Source organism: Indicator indicator, chromosome 14 (assembly GCF_027791375.1).
Source record: "Indicator indicator isolate 239-I01 chromosome 14, UM_Iind_1.1, whole genome shotgun sequence".
NCBI lineage: Eukaryota > Metazoa > Chordata > Aves > Piciformes > Indicatoridae > Indicator > Indicator indicator.
Window position 1 is genome coordinate 13,193,077 of NC_072023.1, and position 25,743 is coordinate 13,218,819.

General features: G+C 35.6%; 1 protein-coding gene across 1 annotated transcript; it reads left to right on the forward strand.

The window, feature by feature from the left end:
- Positions 1-296: 296 nt before the first annotated feature.
- On the forward strand, positions 297-21,432 carry NUP37 (nucleoporin 37). Its single transcript, XM_054386816.1, has 10 exons — positions 297-325; positions 1,593-1,812; positions 3,970-4,094; positions 5,084-5,156; positions 9,647-9,741; positions 17,522-17,612; positions 19,262-19,443; positions 19,947-19,997; positions 20,388-20,481; positions 21,293-21,432. Exons 2-10 carry the CDS (start codon positions 1,657-1,659, stop codon positions 21,404-21,406), a joined length of 981 nt encoding a protein of 326 aa, XP_054242791.1. The 5' UTR covers positions 297-325; positions 1,593-1,656; the 3' UTR covers positions 21,407-21,432.
- The last annotated feature ends 4,311 nt before the right edge of the window (positions 21,433-25,743 follow it).

Consider the following 25,743-nt stretch of genomic DNA (forward strand, 5'->3'; position numbering starts at 1 on the left):
ACCTTGCACAGCTCCCTCGTCTCAGGCAAAACACGAAGCCGCAGCACCCCCACCTCTCCCAGAGGAAACCAGAAGCCGCGCACCCCAACCACGCAACGGCTGAGGAAACTCTGCGTTTCTAGCAGAGTCAGCTGCGTGATCAGGCGGCTGTAAGATCACGTACCGGCATGCCCGGCGGTTTAAATTTAAATCCTCCGCAGCTGCCCAATTAGAGAGCGACAGCCGCTGACCCGGAAGCAGAGAACTGTTGCTGCTAAGGAGGGAGGTGCTGATAGCTCTTGGCGGGAGCGGTGGCTGTGCTGGTGGGGAGCTTGGCGCCGCAGAGGTCCGCATGAGACGGGGGGAGCTGGGGGTGTGCTGTGCCAGGGTAAAAGGGAGATCAGGAGCCAGGCTGGCCTAGCTGCTGTGCGGACGGGTCTGGGCCCTGTCCTGAGGACCGATAGCGCTGTGGGACTGGCACGGTTTCAGGCAGACGTGCTTGTGAGTGGTCTCTCGGCCCTGAGGGAAAAGGAGGAAGTAGGAAGTTAAGGATGGGGGGGGGGGAGAGGAGGTAACGGGCCCCCACGCGGCTTAGTTGCTCGAAATCTCCTAAAGGAATGAAGCTAAAAGCATTCCTGGTATTTTCACTTAAAACTAGTCTGGCGGCCTCTGTGGGAAGACTTTGCAGAAGTAAAGTACGGATAGGACTAAAATTTGTATTTGGCCGTAGGGACGTAGCTATACAAGCTGTATAGCTACGGTATTTATATTAGTGTGGTGGTCTGTCGTTTGTATATTTAATAAATTAACATTGCAACTCTGGAGAGCTTCCTTGCATTTCAGTGATACCTGTGTCAAGCCTGGGTGACTCTCAAGTAAAATATTTATTCTGGGATGCTGAGATCTTAAGATTGTAACAGCAACATCTCTCAAAAGCCTGAGATTTAAAACTGGTTTTCCACGTGGCATGTAATTAAAGGTCTGGTTTCCCAAAATTTAAATTATTGTACAATCTGTACTGGAACTAAAAGGAGTTCTGAATTTAGTTGTGTAGCTCAGCCTCTTGTGTTCTAGTACAGGAAGCTGATTTTCTTTAAAATTGGTTGAATATGATATAACTACTTTTGTACACAGAGGTATAGTTGCTTTCTCTGTAGCTGGGGTGGCTTAAGTTATGGAAACCAGGTTTAAATATTATGCATGACAATATTCTCATTTACAGTTTTGCAGCCTTGATTAACCCTGCTTTTAGTTAGACATGCAGTCTTTAAAGAGATACCCAAGCAAAAAGAATTTAAAGTAGTAATTTATCTTTCCTTGATGTTTGGTTGAAAATTTTTAAATTGTGTATGTGACTTTCATGGTATGTACAGTTACTTAGTTTCTTGTTTTGATGTTGGGTTGCCAACAGCAGCACAAAATCTGCAGTTACTGCTGAAGTCTGTATAGAATGTATGTTAAATTAGTTAATCTTTTGATTGATGAAACTACAAGCTGCATCTAAAAATACTTAAATATGAGGCGACAGGAAATTTTGATTTGCCACAAGTAATCTTTTGCAGTTTTTCTTCATGCAAATGACTAATGCATACTTGTTGAAACTTCTTACATAGGAATGTGGATGTTCATTTTAGAGAAGATACCAGTTCTGTGACAGCTTGATTTAGCCCACTGAAAATGAAGCAAGATTCTACTAGAAACATTGCTTATACTGTGGATTGTGAAGATTATGTGCACGTGGTAAAATTCAGTCCGTTTGATAGTGGAAATGCGTGTTCCCTCATTGCATATGGCGGCAATAATTGCGTAGTAGTTGCAACCTGCAGATTCCAGGTTCGTTTATGTTATTGTTGATTTTATTCCTGAAATTTTGCTAGCATCTCAGTGTCCCTGGTCCCTTTCTGCTCATCCTCATGTACTGAGGTGAAATTTTAAATTGTTTACTATATTAACAAGTTTGGGATGTTTGTTCTTCAAGGGAAAAAAAAAGTGTGTGTGTGTATATATATATATGTGTATAAAATACACATTGATATAAATCACCATCCTGCTGTTATAAAGTTCCTTTTGCATGGAAACAGAAAATTTGGGTTGGAAGGGAACTTAAAGGTCATCTAGTCCCACCTCCCTGCTGCAGGCAGGAATATCAAAATCACATCCAACTAGGCCTTGAATGCTTCCAGGGATGGAGTGTTCACATCTTCTCTGGGCAATCTGTTCCAGTGTCTCACCACTCTTCACAGTAAAGAGTATCTTCCTACTACATGATCCAAATATACCTTATTTCAGTTAAAAATCATTACCCCTTGCACTCCCTGCATAGACTGCAAAGAAAACAAGAGTGTTCTGTTGCAAGAGTAATCTAATTTTCTTGCTTCTTATTGGTGACTACTATCTGAGAACTTACGTGTGCGGCTTTGGAAATATGTGCCAGCATTTGCTGTACATTGTTCTGTATTATCACAGGGTGCTTGGGTCCTTTTTTGCACAGTTATATCTTGTTTTGTGTGTATTTGCGATTTAGATTAAATTTTAAAGCTTTCAGCTAGTCTGTCTTACTACTTTCCTAGCTACTTTCCACTTTACAACTGAAGTGTCTGTGTTAATTTTATAGATATTTAAGGAAGTACTGTAAAAATAATTACCTAATGCTTTTATTTCCAAATTGTTTTTATTGGATTTCTCTCACAGTCTGCTAGAAACAGTAAAATGTTTTCTTACCTTGAAATTATTTTATAGTCAACACATTAAGAAGGTTTTTTAAATGTAAAGTACTATGTGCTGTATATTTTTATATGATACAAGATCTTTTTTAATTAGAGCTTTTTTCCCCTAGATGCTTGAAAATCAGTAGTGGACAGCTGTTACCTTTGGAATCTACTTTTAAGCTTTTTTTATTTTTTTTCTTCAGCTTACTTTTCTATTACACAGTATTATTTTTGTAATTTATCCACTATGAATAACAACATAACTGGTCTTTTTATGATTATTCCTCAAAGTCTTACTGTAGAAAATCTTCTGAAATGCACCGAGTGCTAATCACAAACCTGTTGTTATCTGTATTGCCCTGTATCTTGTTTCTGGTTTATGCTGTGGAAAGAATCCAGTTAGAATTTTGACAGCCACTAGTACAAGGTGTTTTTTCTATAATTTTCATCTCCTCCCTTCCTTTCCACATTGTTTATTTCAGAGAAGGGGAAGAAAACACTATCCTTGCTCCAAGTTTGAAAAAGCTTTGAAAAACTCTGGATAATTTCATGCTTCCTGGCTAGGTCCTTCCTAGGCTCTACATTATGCAGTGGGTATAGAGAAAGGCTCTTTAAAGCAAATTTGTGAATCTTGTAGAAATATCCTTTGAGGTGGCCATTGGAAGTTTTGGAAACTTATTTTAAGTTTTGTACAGGTCAGCTGATTAACTGAGTCCACAACCACAACTCTTGTTCCATCTTTCCCACCATCCAGCATGCTCACCATTAGACAAGTTAGTAATTTTGATCATGGGAGATGACAGAGGTACCTTTTTAGCTCCTGATTTTTGAAAAATGTTGTTTGTGAAGTGCTAGCATTTTTTGATAGTGTAAAAAAAAGAACTCAGAGAGAAGATAGCTTCAATTCCATGCTCGTTCTTGTTCCCTTTGTTTCTTCTCATTGCAGCGTGTACTTAGCTTGCTGTTTGAAGTGGTTTTAGTTTTATCTGTGAAGATAACTACTTGTCCAAAGAATGGGCACAGCGTCTTTGTAGCTCAGTTCTGATTTTTTTGTTCTCTGTGTTGGCCTCTGACTTGAGACTGCTTTCATGTCATATGTTTTTAAGTACTTACACATTTCAAGGTATACTCCCTTTAAATTCCAGTTTTTCACTGTGAGGGTGTCAGAATCTAAAAATACCCCAGATGCATGTAATTTTGCAAGCCTTTCAGTTTTATATTGATCTGAATTGTTAGGGGACATCAAGACATTCTCAATTAACTAACTACAATATTTCTATAGGAGGAGGATGCAGAAGTGGAAGGTATCCAATTTAAGACACTAAGGACATTTCATCATGGAATCCGAGTTGATGCCATAGCATGGAGTCCAGAGACTAGACTTGATGCTTTACCTCCCCAGATAAGGTATTTATAATAAATTAGTACAATGAATCCCTGTCTCTTATATGTTTTCCTTGATATTGGACTAAATTTAAAGCTTATGACTGAAATCTAACTTTTTAGAAATTACTGACGAAGTCTCTGAACGCTTCAGTACAACATTTTCATTCTTAGAGTCTTTCCTTTTTTATTTTGTGAGTTTGTTTTCGTTCTACTTGTGTCCCTTGGCCCTCCTCTAAATGAACTAGCAATTAATTCCTTGTTTTGGTTTTTTTCTTAATCGTTTTTTCAATGGACCTAAAATGTAGTTACTTCTGACTTTGTATGTCTGAGAAGGAGGAATTCTTTTATGAACTCTTCTAAGGATGAGACTGTGGCAATGGTCTGCTTTATAACGCTCTTTGTAATGGTCTGCATAATAGGGGCTCTCTTCAGGAGTGAGTCAGATGCTATTTGTGAGACCCATTGAAGTGTAAGTCTAGAAAGACAGTTAACTATTAAATAGACAAAATAGACACTTAAGAATTAAAATGTTCTCAATAGCTTGTAAGCCTTTTCAGAGTTATGATGGTTTCTTACTGCTGTATTTTTGTGCAGTCTTTCATTTAAAATGTTAGAAATCGATTTCCAAATTTGTGTTGGGTGTTTTAAAGCATGAGTGTTCTTTTCTGTGTTCTGCCACTTAACTGCCATTGAAACTTCCCTTGGAGGAAGCTATGAGAGATATTACAGGTAATTCGTATTTGGTCCAGATTGAATTTTGTAAAATGTTTTGCATTTCGTTCCATGGAATAGTATTCTTGGCACACCGTTTTATACCTCAGTTCTGATTACAACTCTGCTTGTTGCCAAAGCAGAATTCTATGATACAAGCTTTTGGTTTTGTTTTCTATTTTTCAAAATCCAAATGTTCCTATGCATGTCACTTTGCAGGTTTAAACTGAAGGGAAACTGATGAAAAATCAACTTTTGCAGTGTTAGCTGACCAAAGGGCTTTTTTTTGTTGTGTGTAGGTTTTGTACTGCAGCTTCTGATAGGAAGATAAGGCTGTTTACTTCAGACCTGCAGGACAGGAATGAATTTAAGGTAAGGGCAGCTAAGCTGATTTAAAAAAAAAATATTTAGTAATGACTAGTTTAACTGTTCTTCTGTTCCGTTTTGTTTGCTCTGTGCGATAGCACACAGAACTGTGACAAGTCCTATATCCATCATTTCTAGGGAAAATAATTTTACTGTATATACCTTTCTGTCTTTAAAGTGGGAATAACTGTAATGATCACATACATCATCTTTTGATGTAAACATATTTATGTAACAAGTTTCATCAAATTGGATTCATCAAATTGAAGAAAAGCAGGTAGAGATTTCTGGAACATCTGAAATGTAAACAGAAAGTTCTACAGGTGAATTTCAAGTACCATGTTGGATAAGTTTCATTTGTATAGAGACCTATAAATTTTTTGTGATGTTGTTTATTGGATTCCTCTATAAGAAGAGCAAGTTGAGTAGTTTTCTCTTTCATAAGGAAGTGGAAGTTGCAATTCAACTCTTTCAAACAGCAGAAAATACAAAGAAAGAATACACAATTTAGCACATAACTGCAGACAGGCATACTAAACATGTCCATCAGCTGTCACTTCTTTATTTCTAAGATAGAAACAAGGGAAATTTCAATTACACTTCTTTCAATGTAGATGATAGTGTTCTTAAACCAGGTCTAAGTACTGTCTTCACCTCATAAGATGAAGATTGGTTTTCTGGAGATTTTTTTTTTCCCTAAAATGTGTCTATGTCACTTAGATGTTTACATACTGTTCAAAATTCTGCCTTTGAAACAATATCCTAATCCAAGTACTAATATTAATTACATATTTGTGCTTACCACTTTTTTTTTTTGAGTCCTCAGTGAAGAATAAGCAAGGCTAATTAATACTAAAAAATCAGGGGAGAGGGTTCCTTTTTTTAATGCTTTGGAATATGATAATACCTCTTTTGGTGAGAGTTCTTGGTGTGAGTGTATTAAGTATAAATGAGAACTAATGTGACCATGCTAATAATGGAATGGCATATAAAGTAAAGATAGATGCTACTAACAGAACGTCTTTTCTTTAAAGAAAATACGTTGTATTATTTTTATGTCTGCTTAAATCAATGAAAAATCCCTTGACATAAGTGGACACTGGTTCAAGCCATGGGTGAGAGGTTTTGCCCACATTTAAAAAATGTGAAAGCTGTTAATTATTTTTGTTAGGGTCAATTACTGATCAACAATTACATGTGTTTTTGCCAAAAATTGAATGTGACAGCTGTGATGGTTCAGAACTACATCATCTGGTTCTTAGAAATAGGTACTCCTCTGTGCCATCCAGAGCAGACTTGTCTGAAAGTGGGTGTAGACTCTTCATACTGATGTGGGATACAGAGGTTTAACACTAGGAACTACCAGGGGGATATGCCATTGTGCTCATTAGGAACTAATTGCTTCTCAAGAAATATTCAGTATTATAACTTCACACAAACACACCTTTGATAATTAATCTCTGAGCTTCAATTTTTAACATGCAAGTTCAAATAAGCAAATTAATGAAGAAATCTAGTAAGCTGTTTATTACTGAATTAGAATAAGATTACCAACATGCTTTAAAAAACAAATGAAAACCAACTATTTTTTTACATACACAATGATATGATTCTTTTCTAAGTTATTGTCAATGCACGATCTGTATTACTACCAGAGAAGCAAAGGGAGTAATTCAGTAGCACAGTCTGCTGAGTACTGTTTTTAAATAATAGGATTTCTGTGATGGGTTATTGTTTTCCCAGTTCTGACAAGATTTGTTTTTTCCTGGTGTCCAACCAACACAAATGACACTTTAAAACATGCACTTCTAATTTAGGGGAAGTAGCTTTGACTTGATGCCTAGAAATAAATTTGAAATGCCATATTTACATTTCCATTAAGATAGCAATTATTTTTTCATGCAAAAATGCTTGTTAGAGAAACCAATTCATCTACCCCTAGGTCTTCCACACAGAATGCTCTGACTTGCAGTTATAAAATTCTATTGCAAAACTGTGTTCATTGCATAACACATCAGAATAATTTTTTGATAGGGAGAGACAACAAATGTTGGACATCATAATATGATACTTAGACTTGTGTCTGTTCAGCCTAAGTACTAGAAAGTGGAGAGGGGATTTTGCCCTAGAAGGAGCAAACCGATTATAGTATCTTAATTATTCACCACTGGTTGATATGAGTAATTTCCTGCAGTGCCTAATGCATACAGAAGGATCATGTAAGTTGATTTTTGTCAGCTGAAGACATCATGGATGTTTCTGCATTTTTGACACTAGAGACTACTAAAGATGTTTGGTACTTACACAGTATAAAGGAGAAGTGTTGGCTTGAATTTAGCAGTAAAGATAGTAGCTTTGTTTATACCAACTCCATCACTGGATTTAACAGTCTAAGTTAATTTAAGGATATACTGGAGATGAAGGAAAAAAAATCACCATATTAGTACTAGGTCAGGCTTGTTCTAATGTTAAAAGTATTCAGAAAACAGCTAAAAACACATATTTTTACCTAATACTGTAGAACCTATTAATGAAAAGAAAGAATGTGGACTAATGTGTTTATACTGATAAAAGTGTTATTGTTGAGACTATCTTCTGGTTGTTTTTTTTTTGACCAGAAGTGTGGAAAATACTTTCTCTGGGTAATCATCTTGATTTCCATCTTACTTTCTTATACCTGGGCAATCACTGTACCTACATACTTCTTGTCAAGAAACAATTAACACCTAACTCCGTTTTGAAGTATTCGCAGAATCTCAGATGTTGAGAAATACTTGTTGAGTTATAGTGAGCTGGCTTTCAATGAAGTTTTTCATGCAGTGGTTTCTTAGTAATAGTCGATTGATGGCTAAACCTGAGGTTGAACTCGAATATGTGGAAGACTTAGATCCGTTGCACAGTGCACACTTCACACACGGGACTTTTAGGAAAGGTACAAAATGTACAAAGAAAGGTGAAGGAAGTATGTGATTACAGCTAAAATGTAATCTCTGAACATTTTGTCTTTCATAGTAAACAATTAGCATGTGTCGCTTCTGGAGGAATAGAGTAATCTTACCCTGTTTTCCCAGTAGCAAAACTGTCTTGATGTAATTATCAACAAGGATCTTGAAGCACACTGCATTTTCCAGTTTTCCATTACTTTGTCAACAAGACTAATATAAAATTTATGGCTTGGATCAAGCCCAGAACAACAAAGAAAAGGTAAAATGTGACTGATGGATCTTCATGAATTTTTTTTTCTTCTGAGGTTTTCATTTGGAAATAAATTTTGGCTTCTTCTCCTGCTTCAAGCTTTATTTAATGAAAAGCATACTTCATCAGAACTCTAGAAGTAAAATGAGGCAGGATATTTGAATTCAGAATGCTGAAAATTTTTAAAAGACTTGGCATTTCTGTCTAAATAGTTTAGCATCATCTTAGAATATATTAATTCTAGTAAATTCGCTAAGTTTCAATAAAATTATGAGCTATTGGAAAAAAATAAGTTGGCTACTATAAATGTTTCTATATTGAATTGACAAGGCATTCATAAAATTGTTAGAGAGCGGGATTCAGTTATTGCACATGCTTGAGATTTTATTTTTGTTATTTTTAATTTGTTTATCAGTTCTGAATTTGTTCCTCAGGATAGCTACATTTAGAGAACAAATAGTGTGTTTTCCATTTGGAAAATCGTGGAACTAGTTTTCATTTGACTTTGTTTTCCTCTACAGTCTCTCTGTGTCATGCTATTATCTGAAGAATATTTTAAGTTCAATTTTGTGGTACCTTGCTGGGCAAAACAGGAACAGCTATGCTTTTAGACTTAATCAGTGGTACTGTAAAGGATTGAACAGTAACAGATACATCATCTACAAGTAGACAAGTGCCTGACTTAAAATTTTAAGTGATATTTCTGTCAAAAATACCATAGATGTAGTTAATGAGAGAAAATACATGTAAATCCTCAGATGGAATAAACTGCTATCTTAACTAGGTATAAATTTCCTAATGAGACCAGAAATGATTTACTCATGCCTAGCACCCATGTGAATGAATTTGAATGTACTTTTAAACTTTGACTGGATGAGTTTTGTATGCTTGCTTAATGCTAAATTTGTATGAATTCTTTAGCTTAAGTTTTTGAGGATACTGTAAACCTCAAAAGATTACTGATATCTGTAAACAAGTACAAAACACATAATAGAATTGAGAAGAGAAAGGTGCCTTGTGATTGACTGATCTCTGTCAGGCAAGAACATCAAGCTGACTCTGTGGTAACTACAAGGAATAACAAAGGGCTTTTTTCTAACAAAGGGCTTTTTCACCTATAGTATGAATTCAGATGTGAATTGAAGAACTCAAGTTACTGGTAATTACCTTTTTTACCTTTCATGTATAATGATAGCTTTATCTTAACAGTCATACATCTTCCCTCTAGTATGTATTAAATATGTTGTGACTGATGGAACAGTCAGCTCTAAGTAAAAGTATTTCTTTTTTCTGATTGACAGACATTTGATGGCCACTCAGATTACATTAATGATCTGGTGTTTGCTCCCAAAGATGGCCAAGAAGTTGCAAGTGTAAGTGACGATCACACCTGCAGGTATGCATTTTGTTCAAAACATTATTGAAGTAGAAGCTTTTTCACTGTGTATGCTTTATATGCTTGCTCAAATGAATAAGTTATTTCATTTTTAGTGGGCCTTTGTAGGAGAGAGAAGACATGCATAGCTCAGCCCAACTGTGCAAACTCTCTCTATGCATTCTACCATTAGATGAGTGGAGTTTAAAATCAACATATATGAACTTGTCCGCTTACTAAAATTTATTAACCTTACTAGGGAGGTGGGATGACATAGCCTAAGGACAGTATCATACCAATAGGGTGGTACTGGCAGCTCATAATACCAGCATTATAGCTGCTTCAATCATGTGTTTAGTAGAAGTAAAAGGGAAACACAGCTATATACTTTGAAAGCCACTGGTTAAAATTTTGTAGTACAGGAGCTTTTCCTTGTCAAAAGGTCCCCATCCTCCTTTTCTAGCAATGCTCGTGAATCTATAGCGATGTTTGTTCTTATTCTTAACCAATGCAGATCACAGTTGGAGAAATCAGGTGGGCAGCTATGCAGGCTTTGCAAGTCATTGCAGTAACAGCAAGAGACTTGAGAAAGTATTATCTTTGACTTTTCTTTGTAGTAGCTATGCTAATTCAAACCATTAAGGAACTGAGATAATTAATTATATATTTGCTCTTTGCAGTTACCACCATAACAATTCAATATCAAATATGATTTGAGATGGTATCAAATCATATCAATACTCACCTGGAGTACTGTGAACAGCTATGGGCCTCCCAACACAAGAGACACATGGACCTGCTGGAGCAGGTCCAGAGGAGGACCCCCAAGACGATCAAAGGGCTGGAGCACCTCTCGTATGGAGACAGGCTGAAAGAACTGGGGCTGTTAGCCTAGAGAAGATTCTGGGGAGACTTTATAGCTACATTTTGATAGCTGAAGGGGGACCTACAGGAAGGCTGGGAAGGGCTTTCTAGCAATAGGACAAGGGGTGATAATTTTAAACTTGAGCAGGGTAGATTTAGTTTGGACATAAGGAGGAGGTTCTTTACAGTGATAATGGAAAAATACTGGAACAGGTTGCCCAGGGATGTGGTTGAGGCCCCATCCCTGGAGACATTCAAGATCAGAACAGATGTCGCCCTTGTCAGCCTGATCTAGTTGGAGGTGTCCCTGCTCACTGCAAGGGAGCTGGACAGGATGACCATTGAGGGTCCCTTACAACCTGATGCAATCTGTGAATTCTAGTGTAAATAATCTGTGAATTCTAGTATAAATGACCAGGCAGTATTCAGAGGGGAGGAAAAAAATAATTTTTCATTTAAACCATCTTCTACCTGCTAAGAGAGGAGGGAATAGCTCTTAGAATGATTAGTCTGTGTATGGTATTTTGGAAAGGATAGATCATAATTGATATAAATCACAGCTGTGATGGAGCACTGGAACAGGCTGCCCAGAGAGGTTGCATAGTCTCTTTCTCTAGAGATCTTCAAAACCCACCTGGATGTGTTCCTGTCCTAAGTAGTCCTGCTTTGCAGGGGGGTTGGACTCGATCTCTGAAGGTCCCTTCCAACCCCTAGCATTCTATTTTACAATTTAGTAGCTTTAGTTGAGCTACTCTGCTATATTAACAAAAAATTTAAAAGGCCTGTGATTTTTAACACTCCTAGGGAACTCAAATACTACTTTGACCAGCAGGCAGATTTTCTATAGACACCATTTCCATATTCCAAACAAAATCATTAAGAATGAGTAGTAAAAATGTATGACTTATTTGTAGCTTCTTCTGATTTATTTCCTTTCCTTCATTTCTCCATCAGTTCTAGATTAATATTGGGCTTATTCAGCAAAGAGCTGTTTGAATGTGTGCAATTTTTTGTTTCTTTTATGAAATTCTCAGTGTTCATGTGATGTAAGACAATTGATTTAAAAACAGTGTTCTAACTGATACTAAATTGAAAGGAAATAAAAAATACACAATTGATGTATACTACCAAGATTTCAACTTGGTAACTCCTAATGACATTTTTATGCAGTAAACCATGAAGTATTTGGTTAACAGGCATGGGAAATAAGTAGGATTTTTTTATTTTGGCTGCTTGAGTTCTTATTTTTTCCATTCACGCATGCAGAGCATGAAGACTGTTTTATTGAATTTAAAGGTTACACTTTCAAAAACTAATGGAAAATACATTCCTTGGAACTTACCAAAACAATTCCTTACTTGCTGTGTAATTTGTTTGAGCAGTCATGTAAGAAGAGGAGCAATTCTGTCTGTACTGAGTGTCTACCCTGAAATTGTTCTTAGGATACATCATCTGGTAATAACTTTGGAATAAAGTTCTAGACTAATCAGAACAAGAATGTTTGGGTGTCATTCTGCTTTTTTGCTATAATTTGGAAGACATAGAAATTCAGATGCACAAATGATTTTGTTCTGATACTTAATGCAAGTCTCTGCAAAAAGAACATAGGAAATGTTTGGGAAACAGCATAATGGTAACAGACACCCCTCTGCTATTGGTAACTTTTGATACTATCTGCTGTATCTTGAATTATTTCACGCAAAATGCCATCCAGGTAAAATCCACAAGTCTCATCTGCTTGGTTAAAAATAACCTCTGTCTGTTAAAATGTTACTTTAGTCTGATACTAACTTTCTATTGCTTCTTCATATTGAACTGAAAGAAAGATGACAGTATCAGGCCCTTAATAATGGCAGCATGGCAAATTCTTATGGTCAGCAAGTGGTGGTTTGGCTTGTATTTTTAAAAGCTGAAAAGAATTCATCCATCCCTCTTTTTTTTCTTACTATTCCATAAACTACATCATTGTCTACTCTTTTTGTGTGTGTGTGTACAGTTGACTTATCTTCTACTTTACCTGTGAATGTACTTGCTCTTTGATTTCTCTCTCAATTCAGTTACATATGCCATGGCTGATGCTGCTCCACAGAAAAGGACTTTGTGAATTTATGTATCAATCTCTGTCAAGTTTGGCCTCTTCTGTTGCGTGTTCCACAAATGCCAGTCCATCAGAAGCTTAGTTTTGCTGTGTGAACAGAGTTTCAGGGGAAAGGTTTGGTATCACTGGAAACTAAATTAGAGTCTTGAAATTCATTGTAGCATTTTGTTTGGTTTAAGGGAATTTTAATCTGTAGTGTATTTGTTTAGATGGTACTCTTAGTTATTTTGTGTAGGTGTTTCCAGAGAGAAACATCTTCTCTAGAAAGACAATATGAAGAAAAGTCAATGGTGACTCTTGTTTGGAATTTTTTTTTGTCTTGCGTTTTTTAATGTGTTGTGAGTGTTTGTTGCACTTAACTTGTTAATTCAGTAAATACTTCAGTTCTTGGCTATATTGAAGGTTTTCCATTCTCACTTACTCCTGCATCCAAAATTTTATTTCATTGGTAGTTTTTCATTCTTAGTGCACTCAACTATGGATTTTTAAAAAGGCATCTTATTTCATGTTGTTCTGTCTCCATCTGTTTGTGATAGAATTCCCCAGTGTCTCTTCATGTAAGAAATGTCATAGCAAAATGTTTATCCTTTAGAGGTATGCTGACTAGAATTACCAAGCTACTCATGCATTATAATTGATGAAAATAGTTTTCAATTATTTTTAAGAGTCTCATGTTTGACTTTACAGAATTTTTGTGTACATTTCTGTATGTCCCCCTTACACAATTTGTGTTATGCTTTACAGCCATGATGCAAGCATTAACCAACAACTGTGGTTTGTACTTCACAATTGCCATAAGACTATTAATGGGTCTCCTGTTAACAGTATCTAGTCAGGGGGGAAAAATAGCTTTACAAATCAAATATTGGGAACATTATTTCAGTCTATTCTTAGGTCTGGATGAATAAGCCTTTAGTTAGGAAGTCTTCAAAATACAGGGATAAAATGGTAGCTATTCCTGAGTGACTTAGGTCAAAGGGTCACAGAGCCCTAAAATGTAGTCTGTCTTATAAGTTGTTTTAAATAGAAATCATTGCATTAGATTTATCAGGTATCTTGTATTATAGAATGTTAGTGGCAGGATTGTAGTTGAGTTTCTCACTAACAGTCATACCACAGAAGCATTTAGTTTTATACCTACATTGGAAACAATAAGCTGATAACTCTTAATGGCAATTTTTTCTTGACTGAAAGGATACAACTGAAGCTTTGCATTTTTTAAATTTTGTCAGTTAAAATAAAATAAATTACCAGAAATTATCTTTATTACACCTTTTTCTTCTTCTGAGAGCAAGATGAGATTTCTACACTTCCACTTCAGCCTTCTGTTATTTCATGTCCTCCTTAGTATCTTCTTCAGCTCTTTGATAACAAGACAAGGCCACTGTTGGTTGTATTCTCCACACTGTTAAGTGGTATCTGTAATTCACTTTTTCTGAGGCCTTCCACCCCTCAGTCCTTCTACGCAATGAGAAACAACTTCACTCTTCACCTTTGTCAGCCAGTCTCTGTAACAGGAATCTGTCCTGGCTCCATAGTCCTCTAGGCTTTTCAAGGGTGATAAAAATTTTCCTTGCACATGGACTACACCTGATGGAGATACAAATAAATAACAGCAAGGGGTATTTAAGTTAGATATTAACAACACAAACATGTTGGGCATTTTCAAGAGTAGGTCAGACAGTGAGTAATGGGTCAAGTATTGTTGATCATGGTTTGTGGTTGGGCATAACATAAGACATCAAGGTTTGTTCTAGCTCTCACACCACTCCATAAAATTGAGGGAAAGCTTCTGTTGAAAGAATTCCCTTTTTTTACTTCCATCTTCTGGGGATTGGAGAAATGCCTGAGAGTTGAAATACAGATTTGTTCTTCTATGATTGCAAATGAAGATTTTGTTGTGGGGTTGTTTTTTTTTAAGTTAGGGTTTGATTTTGTTCTCTAGTCAGAATTATTCAGAATTCAGAAAGTTAGAATATAAGATGATCATCTCCATTGCCACAAGAGAGGTTTTCTGACGTTCTTATGAACACCTTTCCAGCTCTAATAAAAGTCAACTGCATAAGATTACTGCATGTATGGTCATTATCAATATTTGTATAGATGACATAGAATACAACATAGCTTGGATAGCTGCACTTTGAGATGACTGTAGTTGTCATTTATTTGTTTAATCACAGGATATGAGTGACAAGAGAAATGTACTAATATCTCCAGAAGTTTCTCTAATGGCATTTGCAACTATCTGTATTTTGTGTTACTTCATATTTTGAGCACTGCAGCATGTAATTTCTCAGTCCATAGTTACTTAAAATATAATGAATTTACTGAGCAGATTACATATTTTTGAGGCTATTATTGGCCTGTATTTAAACTGTGGTTGTTGACAGTTTTCTCCTTTTAAAATTTCTTGTGGAAGCTTTTCTTAAGTGTCAAAAAATTTAAAAAGCCTCAATCCCAGTAACAAATCTATACAACAATGGCTAGTGAGGAGAGGAATAGTAATACACATTTCAAAGTTCCAAAAATAACAGTGTTTGGCAAAAAGGAGACACTAATTTGGTATAAAATCATGGTAGTGTTAGTAGTTTCCAAGACTTTTAAATGGGAGACAAAATGCTCAATCTTTGTGGATTGATGTATATGATAGGAACATACAGAAAAATGGAGGGTGGGGTTTTTTAGCATCTGTAGCTGATTTGGTCATGATTACTGAGTAACAGCAACTAAAATTCGGTTCGGCTTAATTTTTGGCACTTGAAGGTTTTTTATTTGAGATAGTCATGAAGAAATACTGTAAAGAGTTAATTGAACACATATGTTGTTGTTAACTGCCATACTAGCATGAACTTGATGCATTCAGACAAGATTGGTAAGAATTTCCTGGGTTGGTTTTGGTTTGTTGGTTTTGGTTTGTTTTGTTTTCCCAATGCTAAATGATACCATCTTTGTTATCAATAAATACAAAAGAAAATCTAAGAGGCATTTCTCCTTTTTTCCCCTCTCCTACATTGTTTGTTACTAACAATCTTACCATTTTTACAAAGTACCAGATAGATTTTGGCATTTTATAAATAACAAAGTTAGGGAGGTAGAAAGCATAAATTTCTGTGTCAACACCTAATAACCCCACTCACTTCAGGGAAGGAAATATGATGGTATGCTCCTTTGGCCAAAATGATTCACCATCATCTGTTATATCATAATTTTCTCCCTGCACAGTAAATACACATGGAAAGTGTTGATTTGACTTGGACAAATCTACAAGGCAAAATTTTTGGCAGTAGAAGAAAGTATTGTATGTTTCTAAATTACCTAATCAAGTAGATATTTCATTTTTTAAGCAGTTGTCAGGTTTTTGTTTTGACTTTTTTTAGTTGGGACACTGATTTGTCAAGATGAGAGCCCCCCTGTTTTCGACAGGGAGAACAAATATTTGATCTGTTGTGGTTTGGCACAAGAAAACAACGTTGTTCATTACCTATATTTATTTTATTCCCATATATTTTGTCTAGACTTATGATGTATTATTTAAGAGTTTTTTGAAATATCTTAAATATAAACCTCTAAGCACCCTGGTGAGATGCAAACTGAAACAGTCTGGAGGAAGTCTGCAAAAATCCTCTAGAATAAACAATAATAGTCCATAGCCACTCATCTAATTCAAAAGACTAGGCAGAACTCTACTTTAAAAATTGTCTGTTTCTAAAGTTTTGTGTGTCAGAGTGGAAGGACGTATGTCTATGTTTTGGTGTGCAAATGTGTATAAATAGTATGCAGCATTGTGGCTTGGACTGATGGTCACAACTGTGATGTCTTTGTCCTACGACTAAGCTACTGATTTGGTAGGAAAAGAGGCAGTTGAGCAGTGGCTGTGAGGTAACAGTCACAGTTTTGGTTTTGTTGCATTTTATAAAAGAAGTCGTTTCATAGCTCTTTAACACTTACATTGAATGCATCCAATGGAAATTCATTTGTCACCCAGCCTAGTTTTGGCATTTAAGCATACGCTTCTGATCAGTCCATATTGACCAAATATTGCTGGGTTTTAATTTTTTTTTTTTTTTAATTAACTGCTTGGTATGTAGGTGCTTCTGTAGGATAGGATAGGATTAAAATGACCAGGTGATTTATTTGCTGAAAGCTTGCCTTTGTGGGCTACTATTACCTCTGCCTTAGATACTTTTGTTTGCTTTAGCTTAATTTTTAGTTTCTTTATTTCCATTACTCAATCTTGTCTTGCCAGGCAAAAAAAAAAATAGACAAGAAATACACCTTAGTGCATGTTCTTAGCCTTTATATGGTAAAATGGATGATTTAAGGTGCTTGGTGTTTCACTCCAGGTTGCTGGTTTCAGCTAGATGAATAGTGACCTTCCTGTTTGGTATTGTCTCACTGTTATTTATGGTATAATACAAAGGCTGTAGTGTTGACTTCTGAATATAGTGGGGAAGTATCATCTATATTCATGTCTAGGCAACTATACTTGCCAAATTATTTGGATATTGCCCTTTTTAAACAGATGCTCTGCCTAGTTCATCAGTGTTAAAGTGCATTGTCTTCAGTACTGACTGCCAGTACTGACTTCTTGAAGTGATAAAGTGCAAACTGTATTTCACTTGGTCACTTTGTGAATGTATTGAGGCACTGAAAGTTAACATATCTGCAGTCAAATGGGAATAGTTTAATACTTTGGTGATTTTTTTTTTTTTAATTTTTGCTTTGCTTTGCAAAGAATAAAATGTGTTATTATTGAGGCACTGAAAGTTAACATATTTGCAGTCAAATGAAAATAAATAGTTTAATACTTTGCTGGATTTTATTTTATCTTTTCCTTAGGGTCTGGGATTTGGAAGGAAATGAGAAGGCCCATTTTGTTTTACGTTCTCCTGGAATGAGTGTTTGCTGGCATCCTGAGGAGGCTTTTAAGGTTGTGGTTTTCAGCTCTTCACGCTTGTCACCTTTAAAATAACAGGAGGGTGGACTTATCTAAACCATGACTCTGATATTCACAATAAGATTGAAGTTTGGTGAGGTAGTTAGTATAAATAGCAACTGGTTATTGGTTTTATTTGCTAATGTGAGGTCACTGTAAATGAATTCTCATTCCCATTCTCATCACTCAGTTCTCAGTTCTTCAATCCTCCTATCAGAAATATTCCTTCTGGATTACATACATTAATTGTTGTTGATGGCCAAGTTTTTCTCAGCTGTAGTAACACAAATCACCATAACTCTTACAAGCATGTCAAGGGTTTGTTTTTTTTTTTTTTTGTTGTTGTTGTTGGTGTCATTCTTACTTAGAATATATATACTATGTGCTGAAAAAAATAAGTTGTGATCTTATACTCACCTGTTTATTGTACTAGGGAAGATTAATCAGCTGATACATACCAAAATATTCAGCTTCACTAGTGGTCTGGCTTGCAGTCTTGGATTTATTATTCCTGTTGCGCCAGTTAAGGCGGCTACAAATAGGTGTTCAGATTACCACAAAAACACACACTTAAACCAGAGAAAAGCAGTCAAATAAGGTATCAAAATATTTACATAGAAATAGGGAAGAAGGGTCTCTCTTCCCATTACACTTTCCACCAATATCAATATTGAGGCCTTACTAAGAAAACTGTTGATTCAGGAGATACCATAATTGAGTGTACAGCTTTGTTAGCACAAAATTACTATATTTGACCAAAAAATTGCAATATTGCACCAGTCTTACATATTAGCTCATATATTTTCTTTGACTCTTATCAAAGTGTAGGGACAAGTTTATGTTTTTTTTTTAAAGAAAAAGCTAGTAAAAGTATAACTTTGTGGTTGCTGAAAAGCTAATTGCAGGTCAAAATGCTTACTGCACCACATCCTTTGGTTTGTAGAACAGCACATTTTGGTTGACAGCTCTCTTTTTTCCAAACACACTTCGAAGTTTTTGAAGCATTGGTTTTAATGCTTCTTTGCCTGCCTTAATAATTGTTCATGACTGAGAATCATTTGCTCCTTATGGAGAAAATTGCTTTCATTAGGAAGCTCTCTATGATGTTTAATAAACAACTGATAGAATACATTACATTAACAAAAAACCTTTAGATAGAATCTGTTGCAGAGTCATACGATGAAGTAAGAGATGTTATATAAAATCTGTAAGGATGAACCTAGATTCTGCAGTTACACTGATTAATACTATGGTTTCCTTGTACAGAATGATGTCAGTTTTTTGTACTCAGAACAGGAACTTTTTAGAAGAGTAACTTTTTGCTTTACACTTCTAAAGGCACAGCGTATTGGTGGTTAAGAACTGGTGCCTCTAAGCACCAAAATTATTATATACATATCTAAAGATATATATATAGAGCTAAAATAATCATCATATACAACAGTGTGACATTAATATAGATTGAAGTGATTTTTCTTTACTCATGGAAGAGTGTTTAGGATATATTTTCTGGTACAAAGTGACAATTGTACGTATTTTAGTATTAATTTTTGCTTGAAAGTTTGCTAGCTTTGCTGTAGACTTTAGAAAAGATACTAAAGTTCATGCTAAGTTTACAACATTCTAATAATTTATCTTCACAGCTGATGGTGGCAGAGAAGAACGGGATAATACGATTCTATGATCTAATTACACAGCAGGCCATTCTTTCCCTAGAGTGTGAACAAACGCCGCTGATGTCAGCAGACTGGTGTTTAAAAAATACTCTTAAAATTGGAGCAGTTGCTGGAAGTGATTGGTTAATTTGGGATATCACTCGCTCCAGGTATTTTGAATGCAGGATAGGTTTCTTCTCCTCTTATGCAGTGCCTTTTTTTTTTTTTTTTTGGCTAATAGAGCACTTAAATGCGTGCATATTATATCAGTAAACAAATTAACATTCACCAGAAGTTATGAAATCAATACACATCATTCCGTGTTATTCTTTGTTTCATCTTTATCAGTATTTTCTGTTAAAAATAACCTTGGTTTTTTGTACATTGGAGACAGCTTCTCACTGCTGTTTACTTCTTGCTGCTTGTATTTTGTTTATTAATAATTCATTGTAAGTCACTAACAGATAATTACTGAACCATAGTAAACTGCACACCTTCTTTAGTTTTCCTACTCCATATTGAGATGTAAGCTGCAGGACTGCTCTTGTTTGTCCTCAGCTTCTTCACAGAGTAATCCCCTTCGCTGCTTAAATGATACGTGCTTTTGGTACTTACGGTACAAACTGTGGGTGTTTGCAGAACAGTTTTTTTTTACCCTGAATGTCTCTCGTAGTTATCCACAGGATAAGAGACCTGTCCATGTTGATCGAGCCAGATTATTCAGGTATAAGCATTTTCTCTATTCTGTGGATTTTGTCTATAAAAATCTAACACAGATTTCTATCACAACTGCACAATACAACAGTTGGGAGTTTAGGGATGTGGTGGTGTCTACACTTAAAATAATTTGGAGGGAGACCTCCTCCATTTGAAATCAGTGAATGACCTTTGTTTAGTATGTATGTGTCGCATATCCCTGATTTTTTTCTGTTTTACAATGATGTGCATACAGGGTTGTGGGTGGTGCATAATTTACAAGCCATTTCTCTGAATTAGTGTCAGTGAAGTATCTGACAGTTTCACACAATTAACCCCAAGGGAGAGAACTCTACTTTGTGTGCACTTCTGATAGTTTGATAGGTGTATTTAAAAAGTACATTAATTTTATTCATAGGTGGTCTCGAGTGAATGAAAATCTGTTTGCAACCACTGGATATCCAGGAAAGACATCTAGTCAATTGCTTGTTCATCATTTAGGACATGCCCAGGTAAACTTTGGAGCTCAGCTTTTAACTGAAATTGCATCTCTTCTCTTAAAATCAGGATCATAAATAGTTAAAAGCTACAATTAAAAGAACTAACCCAAACCATCTAGTAATGCTGCTTGATCTACCAATTTTATTTTGGTATCTGTCATCCATGTTAAGGAAAAAAAAATCATACTGTGCTTAACCTGCAATTTTAAAAGCTGCTTTGATATGTATGTTTTATTTTGCTTTGCCCTATTGTTGCAAAGGGGAAGAAAAACACATTTAACCTTTCTCTAATTCTAAAGAGGCTAAAACCAGCTGGTTACAGGTTTGAACCAATTATTTTATTAAATAATTGATAAAAATATATCACAAGACAATGAACACACAGCATAGGAGATATTTTGGGTGTCCTGGAGTTAGTCTACATTTTTAATGCTTACAGTAAAATTATTACCTCCAAACTTAGTAGTTATGATTATGCTTAAAAAAACAGGAGGTACTTTCATTAAAAAAAGTTTCCAAGTTTGAAAGTATGCCTTAAAGTAATAATAATGTCAATAATGAATATAGTTGAAACATTTTGTTGTCATGGAATATTTTGCTTCATCTTACTTAAATGTACTAAGTAGCTATTGGAACTAAATAACAGATAATAATTCTTTTTCAGTTGGATTTCTGTTGTATTTTACCTGTATTTGTTAAGGGGTACTAAACTTAGTGTGGTGTTTATTTGGCTATGCAACTTGGTATATAGAAATTATTTATGTGGTACATTGTATTGATATTTCTCCCTCTTTTTTTTTTATTTTTTGTTTGTTTTTTAAAGCCCATTCTTACTGGTACTGCAGCTGTAGGTTCTGGTTTGACGTGGCATAGAACGCTTCCTTTATGTGCAGTTGGAGGAGATCATAAAATTTTCTTCTGGGTATCTGAAATGTAAAATAAGTATTTTCTTTCAATATGAAATTGCACAGCATAGTGTCTCTTCAAGTAAAACGAACTAATTCAGTCTTTGTATTTACAGACAAGTAATAAGTCAAATATGAAACATTTATGTTTGATTGTTAGCTTGCAAATACAAGAGCTTTTGTAAAATGGGTTTTCATACATCTCATACTTGGTTATTTCACTTAAAATAAAACACACTTTTTAATACAGTATTGGGTGTGAAATTAGGGGGGGTTTAAGTGTTTAAGAGACTTTTGTATCTAGCAATTTGAGTCTGGCAACGTCATACGGTTAACACACCTCAAATACTTCAAAGTTGTCCAAAGTATGTACAGAAAGAACACCTGTCTCTACAAACTTTCTAGACCATTACAGTTTTGTAAGAAATTAAATTTAATTATATACTGTCATAAAATGTTATCTGTGAATGTATTTGCTGAATAAACTAGTAAGAAGCCAATGGTATAATCAGAATGATAATTTTAAGAAGTATTATTTCTCTTACAATGATAGGAGGGATTTACTTGAAATGTGCCAAACAGTGTGTAGAATTTGTTTAGTCTTTTACTTCCAGCCTTTTACAGGACAATCAAAGACATTCTGCTTTCTAGAAGTGTGTTTTTCTTGTCCCTGACATACAAGATCCAGAAATGAATTAAAGGATGAAAAAGAGGTAATTCATTTCTGCAGTATCAATTTTGTATGTTTTTTCAATATCATGATGTTCAGCTAGCGTTAACAGCTCCTTACAGCATTGTAGCCATCCTTATTAGTAGTAAATTGATTTTTAAAGTAATCTTTTGCCTCTACTTATGCTGGACACACAAAACCAGTTTAGAATTAGGACTGCAAAAATGAGATTACAGCCACCTCTTAAAAAGTAAAGCATATTTTATTACTCATAATTTTTTATTCTTGAAAAATTATGCTTTTCAACTGCCAACAAAATTCAGCTAAAAGGAGGATACAAAGTTCCTCATAGGTTCCAATCTTGACTTGTGTGTGCTTAAACTGTAAAAAAAGCAAACTGGAGGATGGTTCAAGATACAGCACTTCGTTCACCTTTTATCCATGGTTAACACAACTAAAATTCTATGTGGGTCTGAGAGAAAGGTTTGGATAGGGGCACTATTATCTTTGGGGATATCCTGAAACAGATTTTTAATTTTTTTTCTCTGTCAGCTCTCAAAGCAAAGCTTTCCATATACTTAGCTATGCAGAACATTATACACTGCACTTAGTATCCATACTGATAAAAGGAATTTGCATTAGGTATGTGCAGGTGCATTTTGATTAAGACATTTTTATTTAGAATTGCTTAAAATTCTGGGGGGAAGAGAGCAGAAATTACTTTGTCCCATAGTTACTTCAGAAGCCAGGATGCTGATTTTTAATACTCTCTTTTTAACTGCTTAAAACTATTTACCAAGGATTGGAACAATCATGCCCAGTTCAAGGCTCTTCGTATTACTTCTTTTTCCAGCATAAAATGTGTATTTAAGAATTATTAAAAAAAAAAAAAAGGCAGCTAATGTTTTTAGCATGTTCTGTACAGAACAAAATAATTAGTTAATCCTCTGACACTGCCTTACCACAGTACTTGGAAAATTGAAACTTGAAAAACTGTTTTCAGAGAACTACAAACCATTTATCAATTCATTTGTTTATTTTTTTTAAATAAACCTATATAACACCTGACATTTGTATTTCTCAGTCTATTAACTGTCAAGAATTGATAATTCTCTTGAACCTGTTTGCTAAATTTCTGCATATTCTGACATTCCTATGTTATTGAGGGGAATTTTTTGTTTTGGTTTATTTTTTTCTTTTGTAATTCAGTGGAGGGAAATATCATTGAGGCAATATCAATTTCATATAGAAAGCTTTGCCAGAATACTCATTGCAAGCATGGATTTAGAAGACTCCATGGGAAATCAAAAAAATGTTAATCCACACTCTGACCTTTTCAGCTGTTCATTGGACCACCTTACTAAAAACAACTGTTGCCCCTATGGAGGATCAGGTAACACTATGTCTGGAAAATTTTGGGGATCAGCTTTTTGTTTCTTTAACTTCCCTCTCAGTTGTATAGCTATTTGAGTTCTGTGCTGATTCTAACAGAATATTGCATCTTGGGACCTGTAATAGTATATAAGCATTACAAAATGCCTAAGAACACTCTAAGTTACAGTAGCACTTGCCAGTTTCTTTTCAGCTTGCGCAGTTTTCTTTTGCAACTGACTAGAGGCTCTGATTTTGTGCAATATAGAACTTACAGAGCAGATCAGTTTCAGTGCTGTTGCCCCTACTTTTTTAATGACACTAAAAACCTTGTGATTGCAAGACAGTGTTTTTTACTAGTGAAGATAAAACTTTGATCAATTAACATCTTCAAAATGTTCAACTGAACCACGTTTCAGTAACTATTAAACAGTGTTCCTTTCACTGAAAGCTGCACTTCCATGTTTGTGTTTTTAAATACCTGCATATAAATGTACACATACCTTCTGTCAGTTTATACCCTATGTAAGTTACAGACTGTACAGTATTTATTCCTTTATTTGACATTTGTCATCCAGGATGGGCTGGTACAAAATACATTTTCAAACCATACACTCTCTAAATCTGGGTATCACTCAATTTTTATATATCCTTTCACTGGGTGTTCAGTCATAAATAGTTCCAGTTTAACAAACTAGTTCAGTTCACACATTTTTACTTGTGTTTTTCACATCCTACATTTCCTAATTCCAGTTGGGAGAGAAAGTGCTGTGTTTCCCTTTTCTATGTAATATTTTTTTGCCAAATTAAAAGCGGGAAGTACCAAAAAGTTCACTGAAGAGCATATTTTTGTGAGCTTTCTTGCCCAGCTTAACAGATGAGGAGCTTCAGTTAAGATTTGATGGAGCATTTGCATTATTAAATTTCTGTGGTATGGCCGGCAAAACTTGTATTATGGACAGTCAATGGTACATAAGATCAATTCTTGAATATAAATTAGCTGGGGGCTTTTAGGTAATAAAGGTGGTATTATAATTTGCTTGGATAACTTAAACAGATTAAACTAGAGAACTTCGACAAGGTAGTTTCAACCAACTGCATTTCATGTGCTAACATCCAGTCCTTCCTTTGGAGATGGGGGAAGTTGCCAAGTTACATGTCCTTACTCAAAAACAGAGTATGACACACAGGTTGCTCAGTCAAAGAGTATGAGCAAAACGACTTTGCTGTAGTATTTTAGCAAACAAGTAAAAACAATGTATGTACAACCAGAAGTTAGTAAACAGAATTGTTTTGGTTGGAAAAAAACCTTAAAAGATCGTCCAGTCTAATCATGAACTAACTCTGTGAAGTCAGGTATTACGCCATGTCCCTCATTACCACATCTCTGCATCTTCTAAACACCTGGAAGGGCGATAACCCTTTCAGTAAAGAAGCTTCTTTACATATCCAATCTAAAGCTCCCCTGGTGCAATTTGAGGCCATTTCTTCTTGTCCTATCACTTGCCACAGAAGCACACAAATTCTTACTAAGTCTGCTCACCAGATTCTGCTGTTTGACACACACTCTGTCCAATTTGATTCAATGCATGAACAAAGCAAAACCAGATCATCCTCTAAAGCTAGTTCTCTGCCAAGGTGGCTCTTTGTACCGTCTTAAGGAAGGGATCACTGTGTGCTATAAGTGACAAATGGGCAGTGATAGAGATGGGAAACCCTTTTTGATGATACAACCCATCAGAGTGGTTCAACCTATCTTTGTATTCAGACCCCACATCACAGTATATCAGAGGCTGGAAGGGACCTCAAGAGATCATCAGGTCCAACCCCCCTGCCAAAGCAGGATCACCTACGATAGTCCACACAGGAACGCATCCAGGTGGGTTTTGAAAGTCTCTAGAGAAGGAGACTCCACAACCCCCCTGGGGAGCCTGTTCCAGGGCTCTGTCATCCTCCCTGTAAAGTTTCTCCTCATGTTGAGGTGAAATCTATGTTCTAGTTTGAACCCACTATTCCTTGTCCTATCACTGTGTACCACTGAAAAGAGCCTGGCCCCCTCCTCCTGACACCCACCCCTCACATATTTAGATATTGATCAGATCCCCTCTCAGTCTTCTCAAGACTAAACAGCCTAAATACATCTAAATGGTCTGATCAGTCCTTTGAAACTGTCCTAGAGAAAAATAATGCAAGCCACTACTCCAGTATGCAAACAAATAACAACAACAAAAACCAAGCAAGCAACAGGTTGGTTATTTTCCAGTTAGGATTTTTTTCCTGAGGAACACTTGCAAACCTAGACTGTTACCCCTTTTTTCTTGGAGGTAC

Bases quoted from the DNA above. Each gene is read 5' to 3' on its own strand.
- NUP37 (XM_054386816.1), top strand. From the start codon at position 1,657: ATGAAGCAAGATTCTACTAGAAACATTGCTTATACTGTGGATTGTGAA. The intron at 1,813-3,969 runs GTTCGTTTATGT...ATATTTCTATAG, and splicing joins TTGCAACCTGCAGATTCCAG to GAGGAGGATGCAGAAGTGGA. The intron at 20,482-21,292 runs GTAAACTTTGGA...TGTTTTTTAAAG, and splicing joins ATCATTTAGGACATGCCCAG to CCCATTCTTACTGGTACTGC.